Source organism: Choristoneura fumiferana, chromosome 20 (assembly GCF_025370935.1).
Source record: "Choristoneura fumiferana chromosome 20, NRCan_CFum_1, whole genome shotgun sequence".
In the NCBI taxonomy this organism is placed as follows: Eukaryota; Metazoa; Arthropoda; class Insecta; order Lepidoptera; family Tortricidae; genus Choristoneura; species Choristoneura fumiferana.
Genome location: NC_133491.1, coordinates 16,247,132 through 16,269,549, shown reverse-complemented (window position 1 = coordinate 16,269,549; position 22,418 = coordinate 16,247,132). Strand labels below are relative to the sequence as shown.

The following is a 22,418-nucleotide window of genomic DNA, read 5'->3' as shown; positions in this document are numbered from 1 at the left end:
CAGTCGCTTGCGGACTTTGTTTGACATATCGCTCGCACAGCCGATTTGCTATTCATATTCGAAATTGAACCTCTGACCTTAAGTTTTTAAGATAGAATTTGATCACATTCGGTCTTGGGAAGAAAAAGCAAAATTTACATCTGTTTTGTTAATACTAGTTTTTGGCCGCAACGTGTCCCATGGGAATTTTTCGCTTTTTTGATCTAAACAGTGCAATCGGTAAAGAGTAATACAACTCGACTTGAAGTGTTATGGTGGTTTTTTAAACTATTTGATTTCAGTCTGACCAACCCGTTTCTAGCTCTTGAAACAACGTAGATAATTTCGTGACAGTTCATACACTTACTTCAATTTCAGTCTTCACAGATGGCACAGAAAGTGGTCTTTATTAAAACCACTTAAGTTTTTGCATCAATATTTTTTTTTTCAATTGATTTTCATATCATTCACGTTTAATTACGTACGTACTTTGGTTTCTTGGGATGGGACCCTTAATATTTAATTTCATTTCATTTTTGGGTCGTTGTCGTTTCAGCTATCTATTACGCGAGGGTTGTGTGGTCAAACCTTGGTCTAACCCAATAACTCGATCTGACAATTAAAAAAAAAAAAACTTCTATATAGTGTTCTATTTTCAACAGTCAATTATTTTGACTTATCGGGTTAGACCACGTGACCCTAAGTATTCTTAAAAAAAAAAATGCATAATTAACCTTACCTTCTAATCTTAAATTAAAAAGATTTTTTGAGTTAAGGAGTCTCTCAAATATGTTTGTACAATGTGATCCATTTATGTTAACATTTGAAACAAATACTTGAATACAACTTGAATACTTGAAATACTTGAGATACAGCTTGTGGCAGCAGACAAACGGACAGAGTAAAATACTTTAATTAGAGGCGATGAGTAGAGATGATGATGATGATGAACAGGTGAGAAGTTCACCAGTTACAAAGGAAGCGCTTGTGGATAAGACGGATGTTTATACAGAGTATTCTGGGCACATTCCCGCGGGGTGGATGACCTGTTTACAGTTCGGTTTAACCCCACAGTTTACAATAACAACTTTAAAAAGAGTATAAATATATACTAGACGTTCAAAAGTAAATAGCTAATAGTAATGTAAGCTGAAGATCTCACAAATCTATACTCATCTTGTCAACCTCCATGGATTATTGGTTAAAATCGTGTTTATTTACTTCTTAAACAAAGAAATGGATAATAAAACCGTTTAATACTAATTATTATTAGTAATTTCTGAGAATTCCCTGCTATGACGACCGGATGGCCAAGTGGTTAGAGAACCTGACTACGAAACTTTAGGTCCCGGGTTCGATTCCCGGCCGGGGCAGATATTTGTATGAATAATACGAATGTTTGTTCAAAGTCAAAAGTCAAAGTCAAAATATCTTTATTCAATTTAGGCTATAACAAGCACTTATGAATGTCAAGAAAAATCTACCACCGGTTCGGAAAAACCTCTGCTGAGAAGAATCCGGCAAGAAACTCAACGCGGTATATATATATTTTTTTAAAACAGATTTACAATATTATTAAATGATATGTATACATCACAAGTATTTAACACAACTTTATTTTTAACACAGTAGGTTCGCTATTTGAAGGGATCGCTAATGCGGATCGGAATTATTTCCAAATATCCCTGTCCATGATAGAATCATTAACTTTATAATACGCCTTTGATATTAATGTCTTCTTGACAATAGATCTGAATTTTGTATCCGTTTCATTTGTAATATTTTTGGAATTTATATAAAAACGTATGCAATTTCCCAGAAAAGACTTTTTGGTTTTAGCCAGTCTGTAAGATGGAACTTTAAGCTTCCCTGTGTTTCTAGTAGCCTTTGGCTTATCGACGTTAGTGGGAAAAGGTAAAGGTAAAGGTAAGGTAGGTGTTCTCGGGTCTTGAATGTTTAATATGTATTTAAGTATGTATTTATCTATATAAGTATGTTTATCTGTTGCCTAGTATCCATAGTACAAGCTTTGCTTAGTTTGCGACTACTCGTATCTCGGTCAATTGGTGTCATGGTGTCCCATGATTATTTATTTTATGTATTTATGTTTTTTTTGCAAAATCCTGCAAAAGCATGTCGGTAAACTTACTTCTACGAATTTCCGTATCCCGAATTCTAACGCGTAAAGAAACTCCAAGCATAGCTCTCTCCATAGCTCGTTGCGTGACTGAGCCTCTCCAAGAGGGCCACAGGGACCACGTCTCAGAGCCATAAGTCATCACCGGCAACACACACTGGTCGAAGACTCTAGTCTTCAAGTGTAATAAATAATAATTCTCTCTCTCTATCTCTCTCTCTCTCTCTCTCTCTCTCTCTCTCTCTCTCTCTCTCTCTCTCTCTCTCTCTCTCTCTCTCTCTCTCTCTCTCTCTCTCTCTCTCTCTCTCTCTCTTTATCTCTTTCTTTCTCTCTTTCTTTCTTTCTTTTTTTCTTTTTTTCTTTCTTTCTCCCACTCTCTTTATCTCTTTCTTTCTTTCTTTCTTTCTTTCTTTCTTTCTATCTTTCTTTCTTTCTTTCTTTCTTCCTTCAGTGGTCGTTCATTGTGGCGTTCAAGAGGGAGGATTTGTTCAGCAATGGACGTCTTCTGGCTGATAATGATGATGTGGCCTTACACGATGCTAGTTACCCGGATTTGCCCTTTTCCCGACGCTATAGCACTACAAACAAAATTCCTTTACCCCAACGGAATCGACTCAAAACAAAACAATCGATTGTTGATCGATTACAAATCGGTCGCCAATCAAGGTCTCGCATTCCTGTTTTCATTGTTCGCTGGTACAATCACACGCGCGACAAAACACAACGAACACGTGTAAATTTGACCCGAGCTCATATTTGTCAAGTACTAGAATAGCGTAGGAAGTTGATGGGGAGATTGTACTTTGATAGTTTGGTATTATGAAGGGAATAAAGTTTGAGATTGATGGTCCATGTAACGTGTTTAGGGTTGCTGTTGGTTCGTCATAATTCCGTTTCGTCACTTTTTTTTTATTGTTAATTAACCCTTTAACCGCGGTTTCGCAATTGTTAACCATGATCTGGCATTTGAACTGAAAATTCGGGGTTTTATAAAATTCCCGTAGGAATCCCCAAAAATTATACCGTGAAATTTGTCACGTGTGATTTTCGTGCAAGACAGCATGAAAATCACAAGTAACAATATTATAAAATAAACATTATAAAAGAATAAAGTTTAAAATGACAAAGACATAAAATAATACTTTCAACACTTAGTAGGTAACAATTATAATAAATAGGTTCTCTTTTTAGGAAGCGTGGTAAAATACATAATTACTATAAAGTAGGTAAATAAGAATACAAATCAAAATGTAAATTAAATAATACCTACTTTGTACAAGTTAGTATTTTTTAATAACAAAATTAAACGTAAGATGTATGGACTTATTTTATAATTCCTATTCCTAGTGCTTAATTTCCTATGTATTTAGTAAGTGGTTTTAAAATGCTAGCCTTTTGAGCTTCTAAGTAAAAAGCTTTTAATTAAACGGTAAACCTTGACAGGTAAATTTTTCTACTTCTACAGTTGCTTTTAATCAGTCCAAGGTTATGAACGACCATAAATATCAGCGTTAATGACAGCCGGCTTACAAGTAAACGCACTGAATATATCACAAACCCGCAATTATTAGAGCTTAGCCAAATGTAGACCAAGTAACTGAGAAGGGTTTATTGCGATAACTATCTACGAGAAATTAATAAAGCAGATTAACTTTTACATTTGATCCTACTTATAAATGTGAAAGTTTGTGAGTGTGTGTTTGTAAGTGTGTGTGCGTGAGTGTATGTGTTAGGTACTCCTTTACGTTAATACGGATTGACGGATTAGAGTGAAATGTGGATGGAATGTGTTCTCACGGGATCGGAATCTATTGAGGTCAAACATGTTTATACTTTGTGACCTTGTGCAGGTGGTAGGACCTTGTGCAAGGTCCGCCCGGATTGCTACCACCATCTTGCTCGCTTATCCTGCAGTGAAGCAGCAGTGCTTGCACTGTTGTGTTTCGGCGTGGAGAGTAAGACAGCCGGTGAAATTACTGGCACTTGAGGTATCCCGTCTCAGCCCTCTAGGTTGGCAACGCCTCTGCAAAACCCCTGGTGTTGTAGATGTTTATGGGCGGTGGTGATCTCTTACCATCAGGAGACCCACTTGCTCGTTTGCCATCCAGTCGAATAATAAAAAAAAAATACTTTGACACCTTGTCGGTGTCACATCATATTTGAACTATTGTTATTTATTTTATTAATTGGCTAGTAAGTAAATTATAATTTCTTCATTTCAAATCGACATCTTGCCTTACGGGATCGAAACCATTTTAAGTTGCATTGTTCCACGGCACGTGCCTGGTCTCAGTGACTTTGCTGCGACAAAGGTATACGATGTACTTCTGATACACTACTTAGAACCTTGTGGAAATAAAACTGAGCTTTATTTGCATCGTAAATAAGTCTACGCTTTTAGGCTAAAGGGGTTTTTGACTTATGTAAGGTTGTTTGTGTAAACATGGTTTGTTTTGAAATCACCAAGAGAATAAAAAAAAAATGTATATATGTGTGTACTCGTGTATGTATGTTTGTTATTAATTCACGCTAAAACGGCTGGACACATTTTAATGAAATTTGGTAATGTAGGTAGCTGAATGTCTGGAATAACACATAGGCTACTTTGTATCTCGATATTCCCACAGGATTGAAATAATCTCGTAATATCAACCCCTGGATATGGAGTTGTGTAATTTGGCACTGTCGTTATTATAATATACAACGTCAATAATGACCATGATGTACCCACGGTAATTTTGTAAAATCCCGTAATTTCAATTCGACTGCTGTATTGATTTACGCGTGCGAAGCCAAGGCTAAACACTAGTTTATAATACAACTAGCTTTTGCCCGCGGCTCCGCCCGCGTGGTATTCGGTTATCGCGCGCTGTTCCCTCGGGAACTGTGCATTTTTCCGGGATAAAAAGTAGCCTATGTCCCTCTCGGACCCATAAACTATCTCTATGCCAAAATCACGTCGATCCGTCGCTCCGTTACAGCGTGAAAGACGGACAAACACACAAACACACTTTCACATTTATTATATTAGTATGGATTAAGTCCACTTTCATTTCACGAAAGCTTCCATAAGCCATTAATCACATGAATAATAACGGCATGGATCATATTTTTGGAAATTCAAACAAGCAATGCATTACTCAATGCACTTAACAATAACACCTTTTGATGATGCACATGCGCACGCTGACATGTTGTTAATTTTGAATGTACTGTCATATGATTTGATTAATCTCATTCTGAAGTGTTAGCGTTTATTGCATTTGATTTTCGTGGCCACAGTGTTGTTGATATGGTAAAGAAAGAAAGAAAAAACATTTATTCGTGACAATTTTTACACAAAAAAAAAACAAAAGAAAACTAAAAAAATACGTATCACTGTCACAAAATGGTCCCAAATCAGTATAAGGCCGCCTGTGCGAACGGCGCTGGTCTTCCTTTGGGACCATCAGGACTGCACACATTTTACAAAAATAACAATAAACAGTGAAAGTGAAACCAACATAGACGTACTACCTAACTGCAAAAACCTTAGATAGTGACGTATAAATCAAATTCCTGATTCGGTAGGAGACTTTACAGTTTCCTGGTGATATCCAGTAGAACTAATATAATAATCAAAAATGTCATCAAATGCCACACACAGCCCCTTCATAAAAACCGGCCAAGAGAAAAACTAAGTAATATCTTTCTAAGGATTTTGTATTTTGTACGGAATATTCCAAGTTTAGGTATATTTTATACCTTAGGCTGCTATTTACTCTGAAACTACTAATAATCCTCAAGAAAACTTAACCGTTATAGTTTTTCTTGTAAGTTTGATATACTTAGTACCATTCTGATTTTTTCAAATTTTTCCACCCAGCGGTTTAGATTTTAGGGGGGGGGGAGACGCTCGTTTTTAATGAAAATTTGCACTTTAAAGTTGAATATTTTGCAAACAAATTACTGAAACGAAAAATCGTTTTTTCAACCCCCTAATAGTTTTAAAAGACCCATCCAACGATACCCCACAATACAAGATTGGATGAGAAAAAAATCACCCCCACTTTACGTCTATGGGAGGTACTCTAAAAATTTTTTTTTAGATTTTTTTATTGTTCCATTTTTTCGGCATAGTTAACATATTATTCGTGCAAAATTACAGCTTTTTAGCATTGATAGTCCCTGAGCAAAGTCACGGACGGACAGACAGACAGACAGACATGGCGAAACTATGAAGGTTCCGTTTTTGCCATTTCGGCTACGGAACCCTAAAAAACGAGCTAGTTGTCAAAAGATGCTAACTGTCATATCAGTGTCACGTTTAATCGGATATTATAAACCATCGACATCTATGTCGGTTGTTTGGAACAAACGCGGTCAATCATCAATATTACTTTTGTCACGGACTTCAACAGACTATAGTGAACTGTTCACAAAACCGCGCTGTGAACTGTTTTTGTACGCCGTTTTGATGTAAGAAACATGCAGTCTAGTACACAGATGTCAATGTCATAAACATTGTAACCTAACCTTTGAGAAAATACATTTTAAGTAAACAAATATGAGCGAAATTGTATCAAAGCTGACTCATGTAGGTAGGTACTGAGGCCCTACTCCGAAGTTCGAAAATCAAATTTCGTATCGTACCGTCTCTCTCGCTCTCGTATTAAATATTATAAGTGTCTGAGGGACCGCATGAATAGAACTTCGAGTTTCGAGTTTCGTAGTAGCCCTGCTGCACTGCGACTGCGACCCATGTTCGTCAGAATGGTTTTCACAACAATATTGTGCGGAAATTTTACAGTATTCAATATACATATATATTTTTATAGGTCAACACTGTTGTTGTCGCAAATCTGAATATAATACGAACAAGTATCTTTCCGGGAGTTGTTGACGTGCTATTGTTGCAAGAACGAACATATTTATATGAAAACTACGCGCGGAAAAGGGAAAAGGTTTCGATTTAACTCCGATTGTCGGAAAAATAGTTCGCATAATTTGAGTTGAAATAGTTGTTCTTCAAGTGACGTTCGTGTTTCTCACCCTGTGTTTAAAGATTGATAGCGATATAGAAACCTTGTGCACACTAAATGTATTACATGGGTGTGTAATCATCGGTATAACAACATTTGATATAATTTCAAAGGATATTACAACATTCGATATAATTTCAAAGGATTGGAGCTTCACAGAACTTTTTTATAAAATAAACCTAACCTAACCTAACCTAACCCAAAGTACATCAAATCGAATTAATAACAATAGAAATAAGTTTGGTTTTTAAGATAAATTTCATTATATCAAATGAAAATTATATCAATTGTTGCATTATATCAATTGTTGTTATATCCTTCGTTACGCATACATTTGATACCTTTGACCTCTTTTCTGACCGTTTCTTATTCCAAGTTTGAAATTATTCAGCCCACCATTTAGTATATTTACAATTCTTCATTTTCAACATGTTTATTTTGCATGCCATTAACGTGAATGTTATTTATAGGTCTTTCATGGAATTAAACATGTTTATCAATTTCGTTTTGGTTATTATTTGGTGAATTAAGATTGGTTTTTGTAGTCTTTTTGTATTTTATATTTACGGTCATCCCTAGTGTCGCTGCTTAAGTGACTAAATAAGAAACAAACAAGCTGAGATATGGGGTGCATAGGAGAAATTCGTGTCTGTGCTCCTGTCCAGTGGTGGTGTAGCGGTATAGCACGCGGCACGGAATGCTGAGGACCTGGGTTCAATTCCCAGCGCTGGTCTCTTTTTCTGGTTTTTCTGTGCGTCTATGTTTCAGTTTGTATTTTCGATATTATTTGGTGGTTGAATTGTCAAGAAATAAATCATCATCATCACCAGCCAGAAGACGTCCTCTGCTGAACAAAGGCCTCCCCCTTAGAACGCCACAATGAACGACAACTCGCCACTTGCATCCACCGGTTGTCTGCAACTTTAACTTTATGATTTGTCAATTTTCACAAAACAAATTCAAATAAATTTAATTCGGTTAGTTGACCGATGCAGAGATCCCAAAATAAAAATCCATCCATACTAATATTATAAATGCGAAAGTGTGTGTGTTTGTATGTTTGTGTGTGTCGAAACGGAGCGACGGATCGACGTGATTTTTGGCATAGAGATAGTTTATGGGCCAGAGAGTGACATAGGCTACTTTTATCCCGGAGAAATGCAGAGTCCGGGAAAGATGCGAGGGAACAGCGCGTGATAACCGAATTCCACGCAGGCGAAGCCGCGGGAAAAAGCTAGTATACTGTATAAATCAGTGACTAAGAAACTATTAATTCACATTTTTCCTGTCACAGATAAACAGGACAAATGTCAAAGACCTTATCTAGAACTCAAAATAAATGGCACGTATTACTTTGAAGGAGAAATGCAGTACAGTCGGCACAAAAACAACGTTTTTCTTAAAGCGACCTAGATTTTCGTAGCAGTTGCCAGGTTTTGCCATTGAAATAGATCAAAACGCTATGTGGGGAGGGATTCAAAAATTGCTTTAAATTTGATCAAAATTTATTATTAAAAAAACTAGAGATACAATATGTTCTTTTTAGATCTACCCGCTACTAGAGTATCTTCTCTTCTCTTTTCTATATTTCCACAGTTTCCATGGTTTCCATTAGTTATTCTGTGGTGATGATGATGCTAAAACTTCTAGTTGGTATAGACGTTATTCTGCTGCTACTACGTCTTTAACAATGTGTCTTTAGGTATTTGTAGAAGAATTTACTTTGTTTGCCAAAGGTCTTATTGAGAGATATACAGACAAACAAACTAGCAAATATGTAAGTGGCGAGTTGTCATTTATTGTAACGTTCTAAGGGCTGACGCTAGAGTGCGCTGCTAATACTATTTTTCAAGCGAGCTTTACGATGAAGGCAAACATCGTGAGGAAACCTGTACAAAGCTGCGAAGGGATCCTTTCGACTGCCATAATTTTATAAGTCATAATGTAATGTTTGTCATAATTTTTTTTCCGCTGAATCCATACGTTTTTCATAAATTTTTAAATAGTCACCTGTAGAACTCTATAGGTTAGGTTATGTCTGTTTTATAACAATTCTGAAAAATAAATGGTTTCAGAGAAAAAAAGAGATGTCAAACATTACATATGACAATTTTTTTATTATGACTAACAATTTTCGAGTAGTCGATATAGACCCGCTAGCAATTCAATGGTGTTGTCTGAAGTTTCCAATCCGCACTAGGCCCGTGTGGGAACTACGGCCCAGGCCCTCTCATTCTGAGAGGAGGCCTATTCCCAACAGTGAGACGTATGAGTTCATATTTTAATGGTGTCAATTACCCACTTTCTTCTACATTTGCTGTAGAGTGTACTGCAATGTACAGTGAAGTCGGAACATGTAAATATTTACCGGTGTGTGTAATAAGCGAGCACACAGACTGAGGTTGATGTTCTGTCACCCGTCACATGCTGTTTGTTTGCTGTTCCACTCTAAAGGTTCGTCTATCTCGCTTCGAATCACTGAAGATGATGGAAATGAGCCATATAGGGGTAAACAAGTTAGTGGGACGCCTGATAGTAGGTAAGTACCAGCGTCCGTAGACAAGCTCTTTCATCTGTATCTGCATCTGCATTAGGGGGCGGCTGGTTAGATCACTTGCCCAAAATTGTTATTTACTAGTAGCAAAATGTCCAATCGTGTATTTTCCATTCGCAGCTTTTCCTAAATGTTTTTTGCCTTATGCATATTTTTACTGAAGCTTATTTTCACAATTGCGTTTTCCCCAATTTTAATCGACACAGAAACAGTGTCGACGGAGCTCCGCTTAAGCGGAGCTCCTACTTTTATGTAGTTTTGCCCCTTCGGACCCTTAACTAAAACTTAACATAACCCAAAACTACCTATGTTTCTGTATCGATTAAAATTGGGAAAAAACGCGATTGTGAAAATAAGTTTCAGTAAAAAGCATATAGGGAAAAAAGGCATTTCTTTAGGAAAATCTGCGGATGAGGATGATGTAATGAAGGGGTTGGTGTAATGTAATACAGCAGCGGATTAGAACAATAAAACAAAAAATAATGTCAATGTTAATAACAATTGCAAACCAAACAGTCGTGCTAGAGAAAAGTTTATTCATCAGCTCTAAAAAAAATTTCCTAAAATCCTTTGGTCTTTTTTGTTATTATAATTTTTTTTGCATAAAGATTTTTTTGCATACAAATTTTTTTTTTCTAGAGCACTTGGTCTATAATTGTTGAGTCTAAAAATTTTATTACTAAAATGCTAAATTCATAAAATTGTTAGATCTAATTATTATTCAGTCTAATATTAAATGTCCTAAATTTAAAATACTGACAGCATTTTTATTCCAATGATCTTAGTTTTTATTAAAAAAAATTCACGTAATATAAAACAAAATAAAGGTAAATCGACAAATTAGCTTTCATTCGCTATGAATATGAGTATGTTAAAGGAAAAAAAACAATGTGTAACATTTTTACGTTTATTGCGAAAATTAAACAAAAGGTATTTATAAAAGTAGGTGAGTATATATGTGTGAGGTAATATTAGTTGCAACCGCCATCAGGCAATCAAATTTCGAATTATAAAAAAAAAGAATATTTGATACTTGGATAGGCGAAATAGTAAAGGGGGGGGGGGGGGCGAAGCCCTCCGCTAGGTGGGCTCGGGGGCGGAGCCCCCCGCAATAAAGAAAACCCAGGTAACATGATTGCTCAACTATAGGTTAGGTTAGTATTTCGTCAAGGCACGAAGCGCCTTAACTAGGCCTAATAGGAGTTCAGCGAAGCGGAGCTCCGTCGACTTCGCCTCAGAGTCGTTAAATTCACATGAATATTTGCTTTCCAGACATAAAATTAGTGGTAACAACATTCGGAATAACAATTTTAAACTTATAATACAATCGAAAAAACAATTTTATACCATACAAATGTTATACTAAACAATTTATCGATCAAATAATATTATGAAAAACAAATTCGACCAAAAAATTTCAATTGTTTCAATTAAATGTTTAGACAAAACGTTGTTATGCAAAACAATATTATGTTACGAAATAATTTTATGCAAAAGAATCGTAGACCAGCGGATATACACCCCTTTCAAATACATCAAGTTTTTCCCATTCCACATATGTACGTAGCCAAACGAAAACATAAAAAATCCGTACGAATACCGAGAAACGTTATCAATGAAAGCTAGATTCGCATTAAATAATTATAATTCCATCACACAACGTATAAAAATAGCGTGATAAATCATCACGTCAAAGAGACGCGTGAGCATTAAACAATCAAGATAAGAGATAAGAATACAGAAGCTGCGCCAGTCGCGCACAGGCCATGGACAATTTCGGTTACCGCGAGATGGCTTGGCCGTCACCCTCGACCGCGGTCCCTGTGTCCCCACCACCATCCTACCGCTCAAGGATGACCAGCAGCTTCAGCTCCAGAAACGGTGCCATGCGGGATGAAGAGTTCCCACTAAACACTACCTACAAATACCTCAAAAGCTTCGACTTAGTTGAAGGCGTGCGTGAGCCAGGAAAGGCGAAAGAATACCTGTTCGTTGGACCATCACCACCAGCTGAAGATGCCTTGAACATGTACCAGAGCTTCGATGTGCTCGCACCCGATCCTGAAGCTAAGCTAACCGAGGAAACAGTGAGGAGGAGCTTGTGTGAACGCGCCTACACTCTAGGCGCTGGGAGGTTCTTCGATGACGTCGAATGTGGACTGATCACTGCAGATAACATTGAGGCGCATATTTGCTCGGCCCCGGATGGTGTCGTCAATTTAACGCTGCTGTGGGCCGCATTTTTAACCCGGGATGAACTGTTGCCATCCATTTTGAATTCTGGAGCCGACATACACTCAGTAGAGCCTATTGGACTCACAGCTTTGCATATGGCTGCGTTCAGTGGCGCGGCGAGAGCAGCAGTATTTCTACTCTCCCGAGGTGCTGATCCAGATTTTGCTCCAAAATACTTCGCACCCCTCCACTGTGCTGCGTTTGGGAACTCTTTGGAAGTGGCTGAAGTCTTAATTGCACATGGTGCATCGTTACATGCAGTGGTCCAAAGAGCCGGATGTGAGGATAACCTCGTTCACTGCGCCGTGAGATGTGACGCAGTAGAATGCATGGAATTGTTCATAGAAAAGGGAGTTGATCCAGGGTATACTACGTCAGGAGGATTGAATGCTTTGCATTTGGCGGCGGAAATAGGCGCACAGCGTTGTCTCGCTTTTTTGTTAAAAGAAACCAAGATTCCCGTCAACGGAGTGACAAAGCAGAGAGACAAAGAGAGTACAGCATTACATTTAGCCTCTGCAAGGGGTTCCGCTGAATGCGTCGAGCTACTTCTGTCTGAAGGCGCTAAGGCTAACACGAAGAACTACAGGGGTTTTACAGCACTGCATCTTGCTGCTAGATGCGCCAGTTTGGAATGCGTTGAAGTGTTACTTAGAGATGGTAACGCTGATCCGAACGCGGAGGATTATGATAATCGAACGTCACTACACGCTGCTGTTAACCGATCAGAGCGCGCGTGTGACATTATCGAAATGTTGTCGAGTTGGGGCGCACAAATCAACAAAAAGGACAATTATGGTTACTCGCCGCTTCATATTGCCGCCATGGAGGGTTTGACTCCGTGCGTTGAAACCCTCATCTTCCTTGGAGCCGACGTCACTTCTAAATCGAAAAAAGGACACACGGCATTGAGCGTTATTGCGAGAAAAACTCCGAAATCTCTCGCAATTTTGAGACACAACCTGGACTGCGGGATATCATTCAGTCATTGTGCAGAAAACAATGAAGAGGTACAAATTGAATTTGACTTTGGGCGGCTCTTAAAGTTCTCGTATCCGCGCGAGATAACTTACTTGAACAGTTTGATAGATGAAGGCCAAAAAGATATTTTGCAACACCCGCTTTGCGCCGCCTTTCTGTTTATGAAGTGGGGAAAGATAAGAAAGTTTTATTTGGCAAGACTCATCTTCAGCTTCCTGTTTGTATCGTTTTTATCAATTTATGTACTAACAACCGTGGTGAAGACTTGCGATGGAAAGTATTCGAAAAAATATGGCGTGCCGAATGAACTTTGTCAAAAACAGTCGCTTTTGGGAGACATTTTAGAAGACAATCCAATAGAATTCGAACGATGGGTGCTTATGGCTATCACGGCTTTTGAGATTCTTCGCAAATTGACTGGAATTACTGGGTACTCTAGTTTCTGGCAGTATTTTACTACATTTGAAAATTTGATGGAATGGTTTGTCCTGTTGTCCGTATTTTCACTTTATAATATCCACGATGACTACAGTTGGCAAAACCATGTCGGAGGGTATGCCGTACTGGGAGCTTGGACCAATTTAATGCTAATGATGGGTCAGCTTCCAATGTTCGGTGACTACGTAGCCATGTACCAGAAAGTGTTAAAAGAGTTCCTGAAGCTGCTAATGGCTTACCTTTGCCTATTACTCGGCTTTACCATTTGTTTCTGCGTAGTTTTCCCTAATGAAGAAATGTTTTCAAACCCTCTAATGGGTTTCATCAGTACGTTATCTATGATGGTAGGTGAATTAAATTTGAACATTCTCATCAACGATCCGATGCTTGACGATCCTCCATTGATTTTCGAACTATCCTCCCAAGTCATTTTTATCTTGTTCCTCATGTTTGTCACTATTATCCTCATGAACTTGCTAGTTGGTATCGCAGTTCACGATATCCAGGGTCTCAGAAAAACTGCTGGTCTATCGAAGCTTGTTCGTCAGACTAAGCTGATTCTTTTCGTAGAAATGGGCATGTTCAGTTGCTGGTTGCCAAGATTCCTTCACAAGTACGTCTATAGGACTGCATTAGTGTCTCCTGAGGCTGGTAAAGTTATATTGAGCGTTAAGCCCTTGAATCCTCGAGAGAAACGACTGCCTACGGACATAATGATGGCGGCGTATGAGTTGGCTCAGTTGAACAAAGTAAAAACTGGTAAATCTGTTCAAGAAGTTTTATACAAGAATAAGTATTCATCGAAATTCAAGAAAGGACCTGAGATAGCGGATCAGAACGTAGGTATAGAAATAAAAGGTATGCAAGAAAAGATCGATCAAACAACGTTTAATCTAAAGAAGATTGACCAGGAGATGAGACATTTGAACATACTTTTGATGGAGCAGCAAACGCTGTTGCAGAGTTTATTAAAGAATTCTGAGAGAGCTGTATCCTGTTATACGGCTTCTTCTGTGTATCCTGAGTCACCGGTGTTCTTTTCAAGTGCCTACGATGTCCAAAAACAGTGAGAATGAAAAGACACGTCATGTGGACACGAATGATGGTTTGTCTACACCGGCAAACGCGGTTTGGAAGTCATTGATGAGTCCTGACTGTAAAAAGCAGATTAATTAATTGAATCAAGTGTCACTGAACGAAAGTCCATATTGATGAACTAAAACCTATTTCTTTAAACTTTGCGACTTTTGGGTTCACGAACAGAAATATCCTTTTAAATGGCAGATCAGCGGTTAAGAAAATTATTTACCCTCACTCACCATCACTTATAATTTTTATTGTTAAAGTGTACATTTTTAGTTTATTTTTGTGTCATTGGCACAATGAAAATAAATATCTTAAGCTGTGTGTTATAAATATCACGCGACAGTTAACATTTATATTTACTTAGTTCAAAACGGGAAGAAATAACGCGACCACGAAAAATATTAGAGATGAAAAACTATCTGAGTTGTTATACATATAATAGCAGGGTAATATTTAATTGTAAGATATTTTGCTATGTCAATTATGACAGCGTGTTTAATAAAGTATTTTACTGCCGTATTGTGTGTTTTGCTTATTTTTATCTAAAAAGAGATTACGTTTAGTTTGGGTGTTAAGTCTGCTACGGAGGTTCACTACCAAGGCGAATGACATGACATAAGAGGAAAGATGTACAGCATCTAGAATATGTAAGTAGTAGGTGAAGGAACCTCTACCTACTCCTTATACTGCCCTCTTTAAAGGCGGTAAGTACTTATCTAAAAAAAACACTAGAGTTATAAATACTATTTATAAATACTTTTTTGACAAACTTTAAACCTAAAGCAGCGTTTCCACCAGAGATGTGCGAGGATGTGTTGCGAGCAATAATATTTTTTTTTATTCGACTGGATGGAAAACGAGCAAGTGGGTCTCCTGATGGTAAGAGATCACCACCGCCCATAGACGCCTGCAACACCAGGGGGATTGCAGATGCGTTGCCAACCTAGAAGCCTAAGATGGGATACCTCAAGTGCCAGTAATTTCACCGGCTGTCTTACTCTCCATGCCGAAACACAACAGTGCAAGCACTGCTGCTTCACGGCAGGATTAGCGAGCAAGATGGTGGTAGCAATCCGGGCGGACCTTGCACAAGGTCCTACCACCTGCAAAATATGTTTTTCATCAACCAATAGAAACGCTTCATTTACCTCGCCTCGCTCCGCTCAGCTGTTTCCACCAGAGATGTGCTGTCTATTGGTTAATGAAAGACACATCCCTCGCAACACATCCTCGCACATCTCTGGTGGAAACGCTGCTTAAAATTGCTAAAAGTGGCTCCGAAGCGGTAACGTTTCGTGTGCTCTGCCTACCCCATTTGGGAATACAGGCGTGATGTTCGTGTGTGTGTGTGTGTGTGTGTGTGTGTGTGTGTGGCTTAATCACACACACACACACACACACACACACACGAACATCACGTGGTATAAATAACTCAAAACTGATTTCGTTTTAGATTCCACCTTTTGATTTAAGAGGGCAGTACATATTCTAGATGCTAGTCCTTTATTCATACTTAACTGTAATAATGGTTTCTTGACAGATCTAATTGGCTAGTTAAAGATATATCTTTATTTTTTCCAATTATCGCCAGTATTTGCCAATAAATTATTTTTAAAATAAATACCTCATCCTTTGATTAATCAATAAATAAAAACTGTCCAAGCGCACTCTTTAATAGCACAAGAACTTTCTGATCCATGGTGTTGGACTACTTTCGGCTTTCGGCTATCTTTCTTCGGCGAAGTCACGGCGAAAATAAATCTGAGACAAAAAATCTAGTGAAACTTATTAGGTAACATGAGTTGTGTAATGATTTGTTTAACAACAATTTACTAATTTTCATTTCGTTTATACAAGAAATAATCAATTAGGGGCTGTTTCACCATCCGTTGATTAATTTTATTTGACAGATTAATGTGATGCCGTCTCCGTCTATTCGAACAAAACAAACAGAGACGGCTTCACATTTATCCGTTAAATTCAACCAACAACGTAATGCAGATTATACAGGTTACGAGTGGTAAGTCTGTCTACTATTTGCACGCTGCACTCTGTGTCTCTAAGTTGCTGCACTCTTCACAGAGTGGTCGTAGTCGTCGGTTGATCAGCAGTGAACCTTCATGAGGACTTTCTTGGGGAAATAGTGTGGTGGTTACCCCAAGCCTTCTACACCGCAGAGCTGAAGTCCCGAGTTCGTAGTTGGCAATAGAGAGCGCTGCCCTTTCTCACAGGTTCCTTAATCGCCTTTTACAACACCTATGGGAAGAGATGGGTCCGTCCTATTCTAAAATTGGGCAGGGCACGGACCGCTAATTCTATGTCATAGAATATGGCAGTGGTGCTCTTTATGTTAATGTCGGTGAAGACTACAATGTGTTTTTTGGGAATTAACATGGAATTTCAGAAAATTCCGCAATAATATGCAAGTATTTTTTAATTTATTTAAATGTTATATTTATTGTTTAACAAACTTTTATTGTGATGCTTAGATTTTTTTACACAACGAAGATTTCTAAATTGTCAATTAGACAGAGATATCTGACATATGCTACGACGACCATAGAAAGAGACGGAATGCAAACTTTAAATTAAATTAAATTAAAAAATGTTTATTGCCAAAAACCTTAAAATAAATAAATAAAAGAACAAATACGTACTTTGCTAAAGGTTTGGCAATGGGTAATTAATAATCGGTAATTTATTCGCTCATATCTTGTTTATTTCTCATATATACTGATTATTTAAAATTCATCATTTTCTTTGCTAGTTTTGTATCAAGTTAAATAAATTGTTTAAGAGAAAATTTTCTATCTCTTGTTTTGGCCTAAAAAATCTTTATTCAATTTAGGCCAAAACAAGCACTTATACATTTCAATTCAATTAAGTTGATAATTTTAATTGTAGAAACTAGTTATTTGTTTGCGGCTAGTCGAATTATTCGTCGTCTAAAGTCTAGACGGGAACATCCCTAAGTCATTCTGAACTCTGATTGGCCGAATATCTCTCATGCCGGAACTGGTTGGCGGCACGCAGAAGTGAAGCAGGCGGTCGATGACAATTAAACAGCAATGCAGTTGGCGCGCAGTGGCATAACACCGACCTTGCTGGTACAGCTGGGTAGACAATTTTATTGGTGAGAAACGTTAATGACGAAAAACGAAACGAAGACTAAAAAAATGAGGTACAAATGTACTTAATAAAATTGTTGCGTCTTGTGTTGTGAATAAGTAAATAGAAATATTTTATTCGCACTTCGCAAATTACAGAGAACACAATTGGCATTGATCACTTTTTAACATACATACATACATAATACATAAAAATCACGCCTGTATTCCCAAATGGGGTAGGCAGAGCACACGAAACGTTACCGCTTCGGAGCCACTTTTAGCAATTTTAGGTTTTAAGTTTGACAAAAACGGTACAATAGTGACAGGTTGCTAGCCTGTCGCCTACGGTGTACCTTAACCTATGTCCTCAGTCGCCTCTTACGACATCCATGGAAGAAATGGAGAGGTTTTATTCTAACCCGACACCACACGGGTATCACTTTTTAACAATGTGGTCTAATTCCAAAACCATTTCGAGGAATAAGTTTATTAAATTATTTTATAACATTTTTGTGAAAAAGTACTGATTGTTTGTGTGTATATTTGCAAAATAACGTCTGACTTTTGTTTGACTTTCATCGTAAATAAACGTTATAGGTAGAGTCATTCACGATGACGCGTGCCGTGGTTCTTATAACAGTGTCATTAATGGCTAATTTTGACAAAATCACGCGTCTTCGTGAATGGCACTAGATATATATAACTAATCCGCCTAATTCTAACACTGACAGGTGACAGAAGACACTACGTTTTTTTTAAATAATTGTGATGGGCAACGAAAAACGTAGTTTTTAACGCCGTGGCAACTATGTAAATAGGGTAAAAAATTTAAGACGCAACTAGGTGTCTTAAATTCGTCTATTTTATGAAAAAAATATATAAAAAAAAAACATTGTTTTCTTCAGAACAATGCCAATTAAAATAAAAACAAGTATTAAGTATTCCCGAAATCGCGAAATAAAAAAAGTATTTTCTTTCCCTTTGTCTTTCTTTAATGTATACAACTATTTAAGCGAAAGTTTGTGTTTCATGCATATTGGGGGTCATCGATATGTTATGTCACACATTTAGGGGGGGGGGGGGTAAGGGGTATTGTGACACAGGAACAGGAGTGACAAGGAAGGAGAGGGGGCTTAAAAATGATCGAAATTGGTGTTACATTCGAGTATATTACAATTAATAATATAAAAGCAAAAGTAAGTAGATAACATGTTTGTTTCTTCGTTATCCTTTCACGCTTAAATTAATCAACCGATCGTGATGAAATTTGGTATGGAGATAGTCTGAGACTGTGAAAAGGATATAGGGTGGTTTTATTATTGTTTTTTTATTCCGGAAAATTGTTTAGTTCCCGTGGGAACGCTAAACGAATTCTTTACAGACGAAGTCGCGGGTTATAGCTAGTACAATCATAAGAACTCTTGTGACCCACTGTACCAGTACTAGCTGCGCGCGCGTCGTTTTTGTCAAACGCAGTGCCGGCGCTACCATAGAGGGTACATAGTACACAGAAAATACCAGAGAATTGGTGTGGTAGAACCTTACTGTAACCACTTGCTGGCTGCAGTACGAATGGGCCGGCTCGACCGGGTTAGTACCACACTCCCACAGAATACCGGCGCGAAATAGTAGTTTTGCTACTGTGTTTTGTACGGTGAGTGGTAGATCCGGAGGCCCAACTCCCCTCCCCCCTTCCCCTCCTCCCTCCCCCTTTAGCCCCGCTTTTAGGCCGGCAACGCACCTGCAGTCCTAATAATGCTGTAGGTGTCCTTGGGCGGCGGTGATCACTTACCATCAGGTGACTATCGTGTTCGTTTGCTAGCCATTTGAAATAAGATAAAAAGGAAAAGTCTCATCCATCTATCTTATTGGTCTCCATTCGAGAACTTTTCGGCCCCAACGGCCATGTTCTCCGTGCTATGTGGCCTGCCCATTTTGCTACTTCAACGAGCTAATTCGCTTGGCTATGTCGGTGACCTTCGTTCTTCTACGTATACTCGTATCTCCTCATGGGAGGGCTACTCCGAAATTCGAAAAATGGAAGTTCGTATCGTTCCGTCTCTCTGACACTTATACTATTGAAAACGAGAGTGAGAGGGACGTTACGATACGAACTTTGATTTTCGAATACGGAGTTGACTAGGCCCTCTAATTCGATCCCGTAGACAAATCCCGAGAGTCTAAAATCGTGGTGGTAATTAATCAAATAAACGTACAATTTAATGACGAAGAAAGCATAACTTTGACCTGGCTGACTTTAAAGTAGCTAAGAAGCAAGGTAAAAGGGTCTCGCAGGATGTCATAGTAACTGAAACGATGCAAGTTTATTTGTGCGTAATCAACGATCTATAAATACGCGCGATTCGCAGTGATTCAGTGCGCGCAAATAGATGCGCGTACGCAGCGTCACGCACCATTTTTAGTGCATCATCATCTGGCTATATAAGTCCCACTGATGGGCACAGGCCTATGCGAATGAGAGAGCTTAGGCTGTAGTTGACACGCAGACCTACTGCGGATTGGGACACACAAATCAATTAATTATAATTTTTTAGCTATAAAATGTCATCATTATTTCATCAAAATCGCTCATTCCTAAGACGTATACGGGTTTTCCTCACTATCATTTCCTTCACCGGTAAGCTATGAGAACTAGGAGGAATTATTATTATTTTCATCACACCTAACTCGTAAATAGAATCGTAACTACAGGCTAACGTGGTTGCAACCCCCTAAATAAAACTAGGACTTTTTTGCGTATATAACGCTTAAGTAATGAACTATAGTATATTGTGTATTAGCTCGGCAAAAGAAAGACGCTAAGAAAACAACTGAATAAAATAATGGCTACCCGCAATACACCCTTGTATACAACAAAATTCTAAAATCGAAGAATCGTATCGTACCGTACCTCTCACTTTCGTATTAAATAATATTTGCGTCAGCACATCGATACAAACTTCTATTTTCGATTTGCGTAGTAGCCCCCCTAATTGTCACTTTTTTCGAGTCATCTACCATAGATAATCCTAAGCTAATTATTCCAACACGCTAAAAAAATATTTACTAAAATTATTGCAAAATTATTTGAAATTTAAAATTGAAATATAAAAATAACGAAGTTTGATGATGCGTGGAAAATGTTAATGGTGTAAATTTAGGTTAAAGCTAAGTTTTAAAGATGTAACTAAATCGTTGGCAGACTTGAAACCTCTTTAATCTGAAATGACGTACCTACTTACTTTTTAAAACAAAAGCCACTCTCACGGTGGAGAACCACGCGTGCCCCGCCTGATGGATTTGTGAGTCCTGCGGAGTCGTTACCAGCTGGGGCCAAACAACATGGTCAACCTGGAAATCCCTTAATAGACTTCGCACTCAGGTTGGCCGGTGTAAGAAAACCTTGCAAAGTGGGCTTCCTGAAAACCAAACACCCAGTGTGGCTGTGGGACGGCTTCCCAGAGCATGTCGCATTTGATGTCTGCCCAGCATGCCCGTCACCTGTACTGGGCGAGACCTCCGAGATGCAACGGACAAGGCAATAAACACGCTACTTTCTGGTCGCGGAATACTTTAAACGAGTGAAGCATCGACACGAGAAGAAGAAGAAGAAAACAAAAGTCATAACTCCCTCGAGAAGAAAAACTATACGTAAATCCACAACTCCCCCGGAAAATTGAGGCCAATGTACTTTAGTATAGATTAAATTAGATTTATTTATTACCTTTTCAAAAAATACATTATAAACGCATGTCAGTTAATTAAAAGAAATTCACAAAATGATCGTCAAATAATAAATTATATTACAATAACTTGTCAGCCAAAGATAAAAAATAGGATTTCCAATGTCAAATTAGAGTTCAATTCAATAATAATAATTAAAAGCAAAGCTATCTAAGTCAAATTTATACAATAGGGACAATCAATCAAACGAACAATAAAATAATTAAAATAATACAGGCATGGAATAATATCATTGACGAGCAAGTGTGATGAAGATGACTTATTTTATTTGTAGTACATATGCCTACCAATGAGGGCTATCGTTTTTTGTCTCACTAGATGGCGCACTGTAGCGTGAGGTTTTTAAGTATGGCTTTCAAAGTCTGTTATTACGGGCGTGAAAACAAAGTTTACATTAAAATCATATTTAATACACCTTAAAACCGTACAATAAAAATATCCAGCAACCAACAGTGTTGCTTAGTCCCGTTTTGTTCGGAAAAAAGGGAGGACAAAAGTTTCCAAAAGACAAAACTGTCTCAAAACACAGACATTCATTGCCCCGTAACGCATAATTGCCATAATAAATTTCAGGTAATGCAAAATATTCACAAAATTATTCTTATTATAAATAAACCCGCGTAGCTCACCCAAAACTATGAGATTTGACATTTCGGAGACCTCACGCTACACTAGCGCCTCTAGCGGCGAATTCATACGCGATAGCCCCCATTAGTCTTTTACGTAGGTCGGGTAAAGTCGGGTTTAAGTTTTTATATTTGTATTGTTGTTTTTGTGTTCGTGTTTGTGTGTGTGTGTGTGTGTGTGTGTGTGTGTGTGTGTGTGTGTGTGTGTGTGTGTGTGTGTGTGTGTGTGTGTGTGTGTGTGGTACTTACACCTACTTACGCTTTAACTCTCAATAAAAACTTCGCCTTAAAAATATTTTTACGTAGACTTTATAAGTGATTTTACTAGATACTTTATTTACGTAATAAAATATTAATAGCTATAGGCCCTATAAGTAATGACAATGAGGCCTTGGTATTGTACTTAGGGGCTGTTTCACCATCCATTGATTAGCGTTACCGACGGTTAAATGTGATGCCGTCTCCGTCTATTCGAACAAAACAAATAAAGACGGTATCACACCTAAC

The 22,418-nt window shown here is 38.0% G+C and overlaps 2 protein-coding genes across 2 annotated transcripts in view; one reads left to right on the top strand and one right to left on the bottom strand.

Moving 5' to 3' along the window:
- The window catches only part of LOC141439353 (major royal jelly protein 7-like), a 223,797-nt gene that overhangs the window by 54,893 nt on the left and 146,486 nt on the right, over positions 1 to 22,418 (bottom strand). The window lies entirely within an intron of this gene.
- LOC141438895 (transient receptor potential channel pyrexia-like) lies at positions 11,422 to 14,889 on the top strand. The gene has a single exon (XM_074102945.1). The coding sequence runs from the start codon at positions 11,458 to 11,460 to the stop codon at positions 14,413 to 14,415; it is 2,958 nt and encodes a 985-aa protein (XP_073959046.1). The 5' UTR covers positions 11,422 to 11,457; the 3' UTR covers positions 14,416 to 14,889.

What these genes read in the sequence shown, in the direction of transcription:
- LOC141438895 (XM_074102945.1), top strand. Translation starts at nt 11,458, where the DNA reads ATGGACAATTTCGGTTACCGCGAGATGGCTTGGCCGTCACCCTCGACC.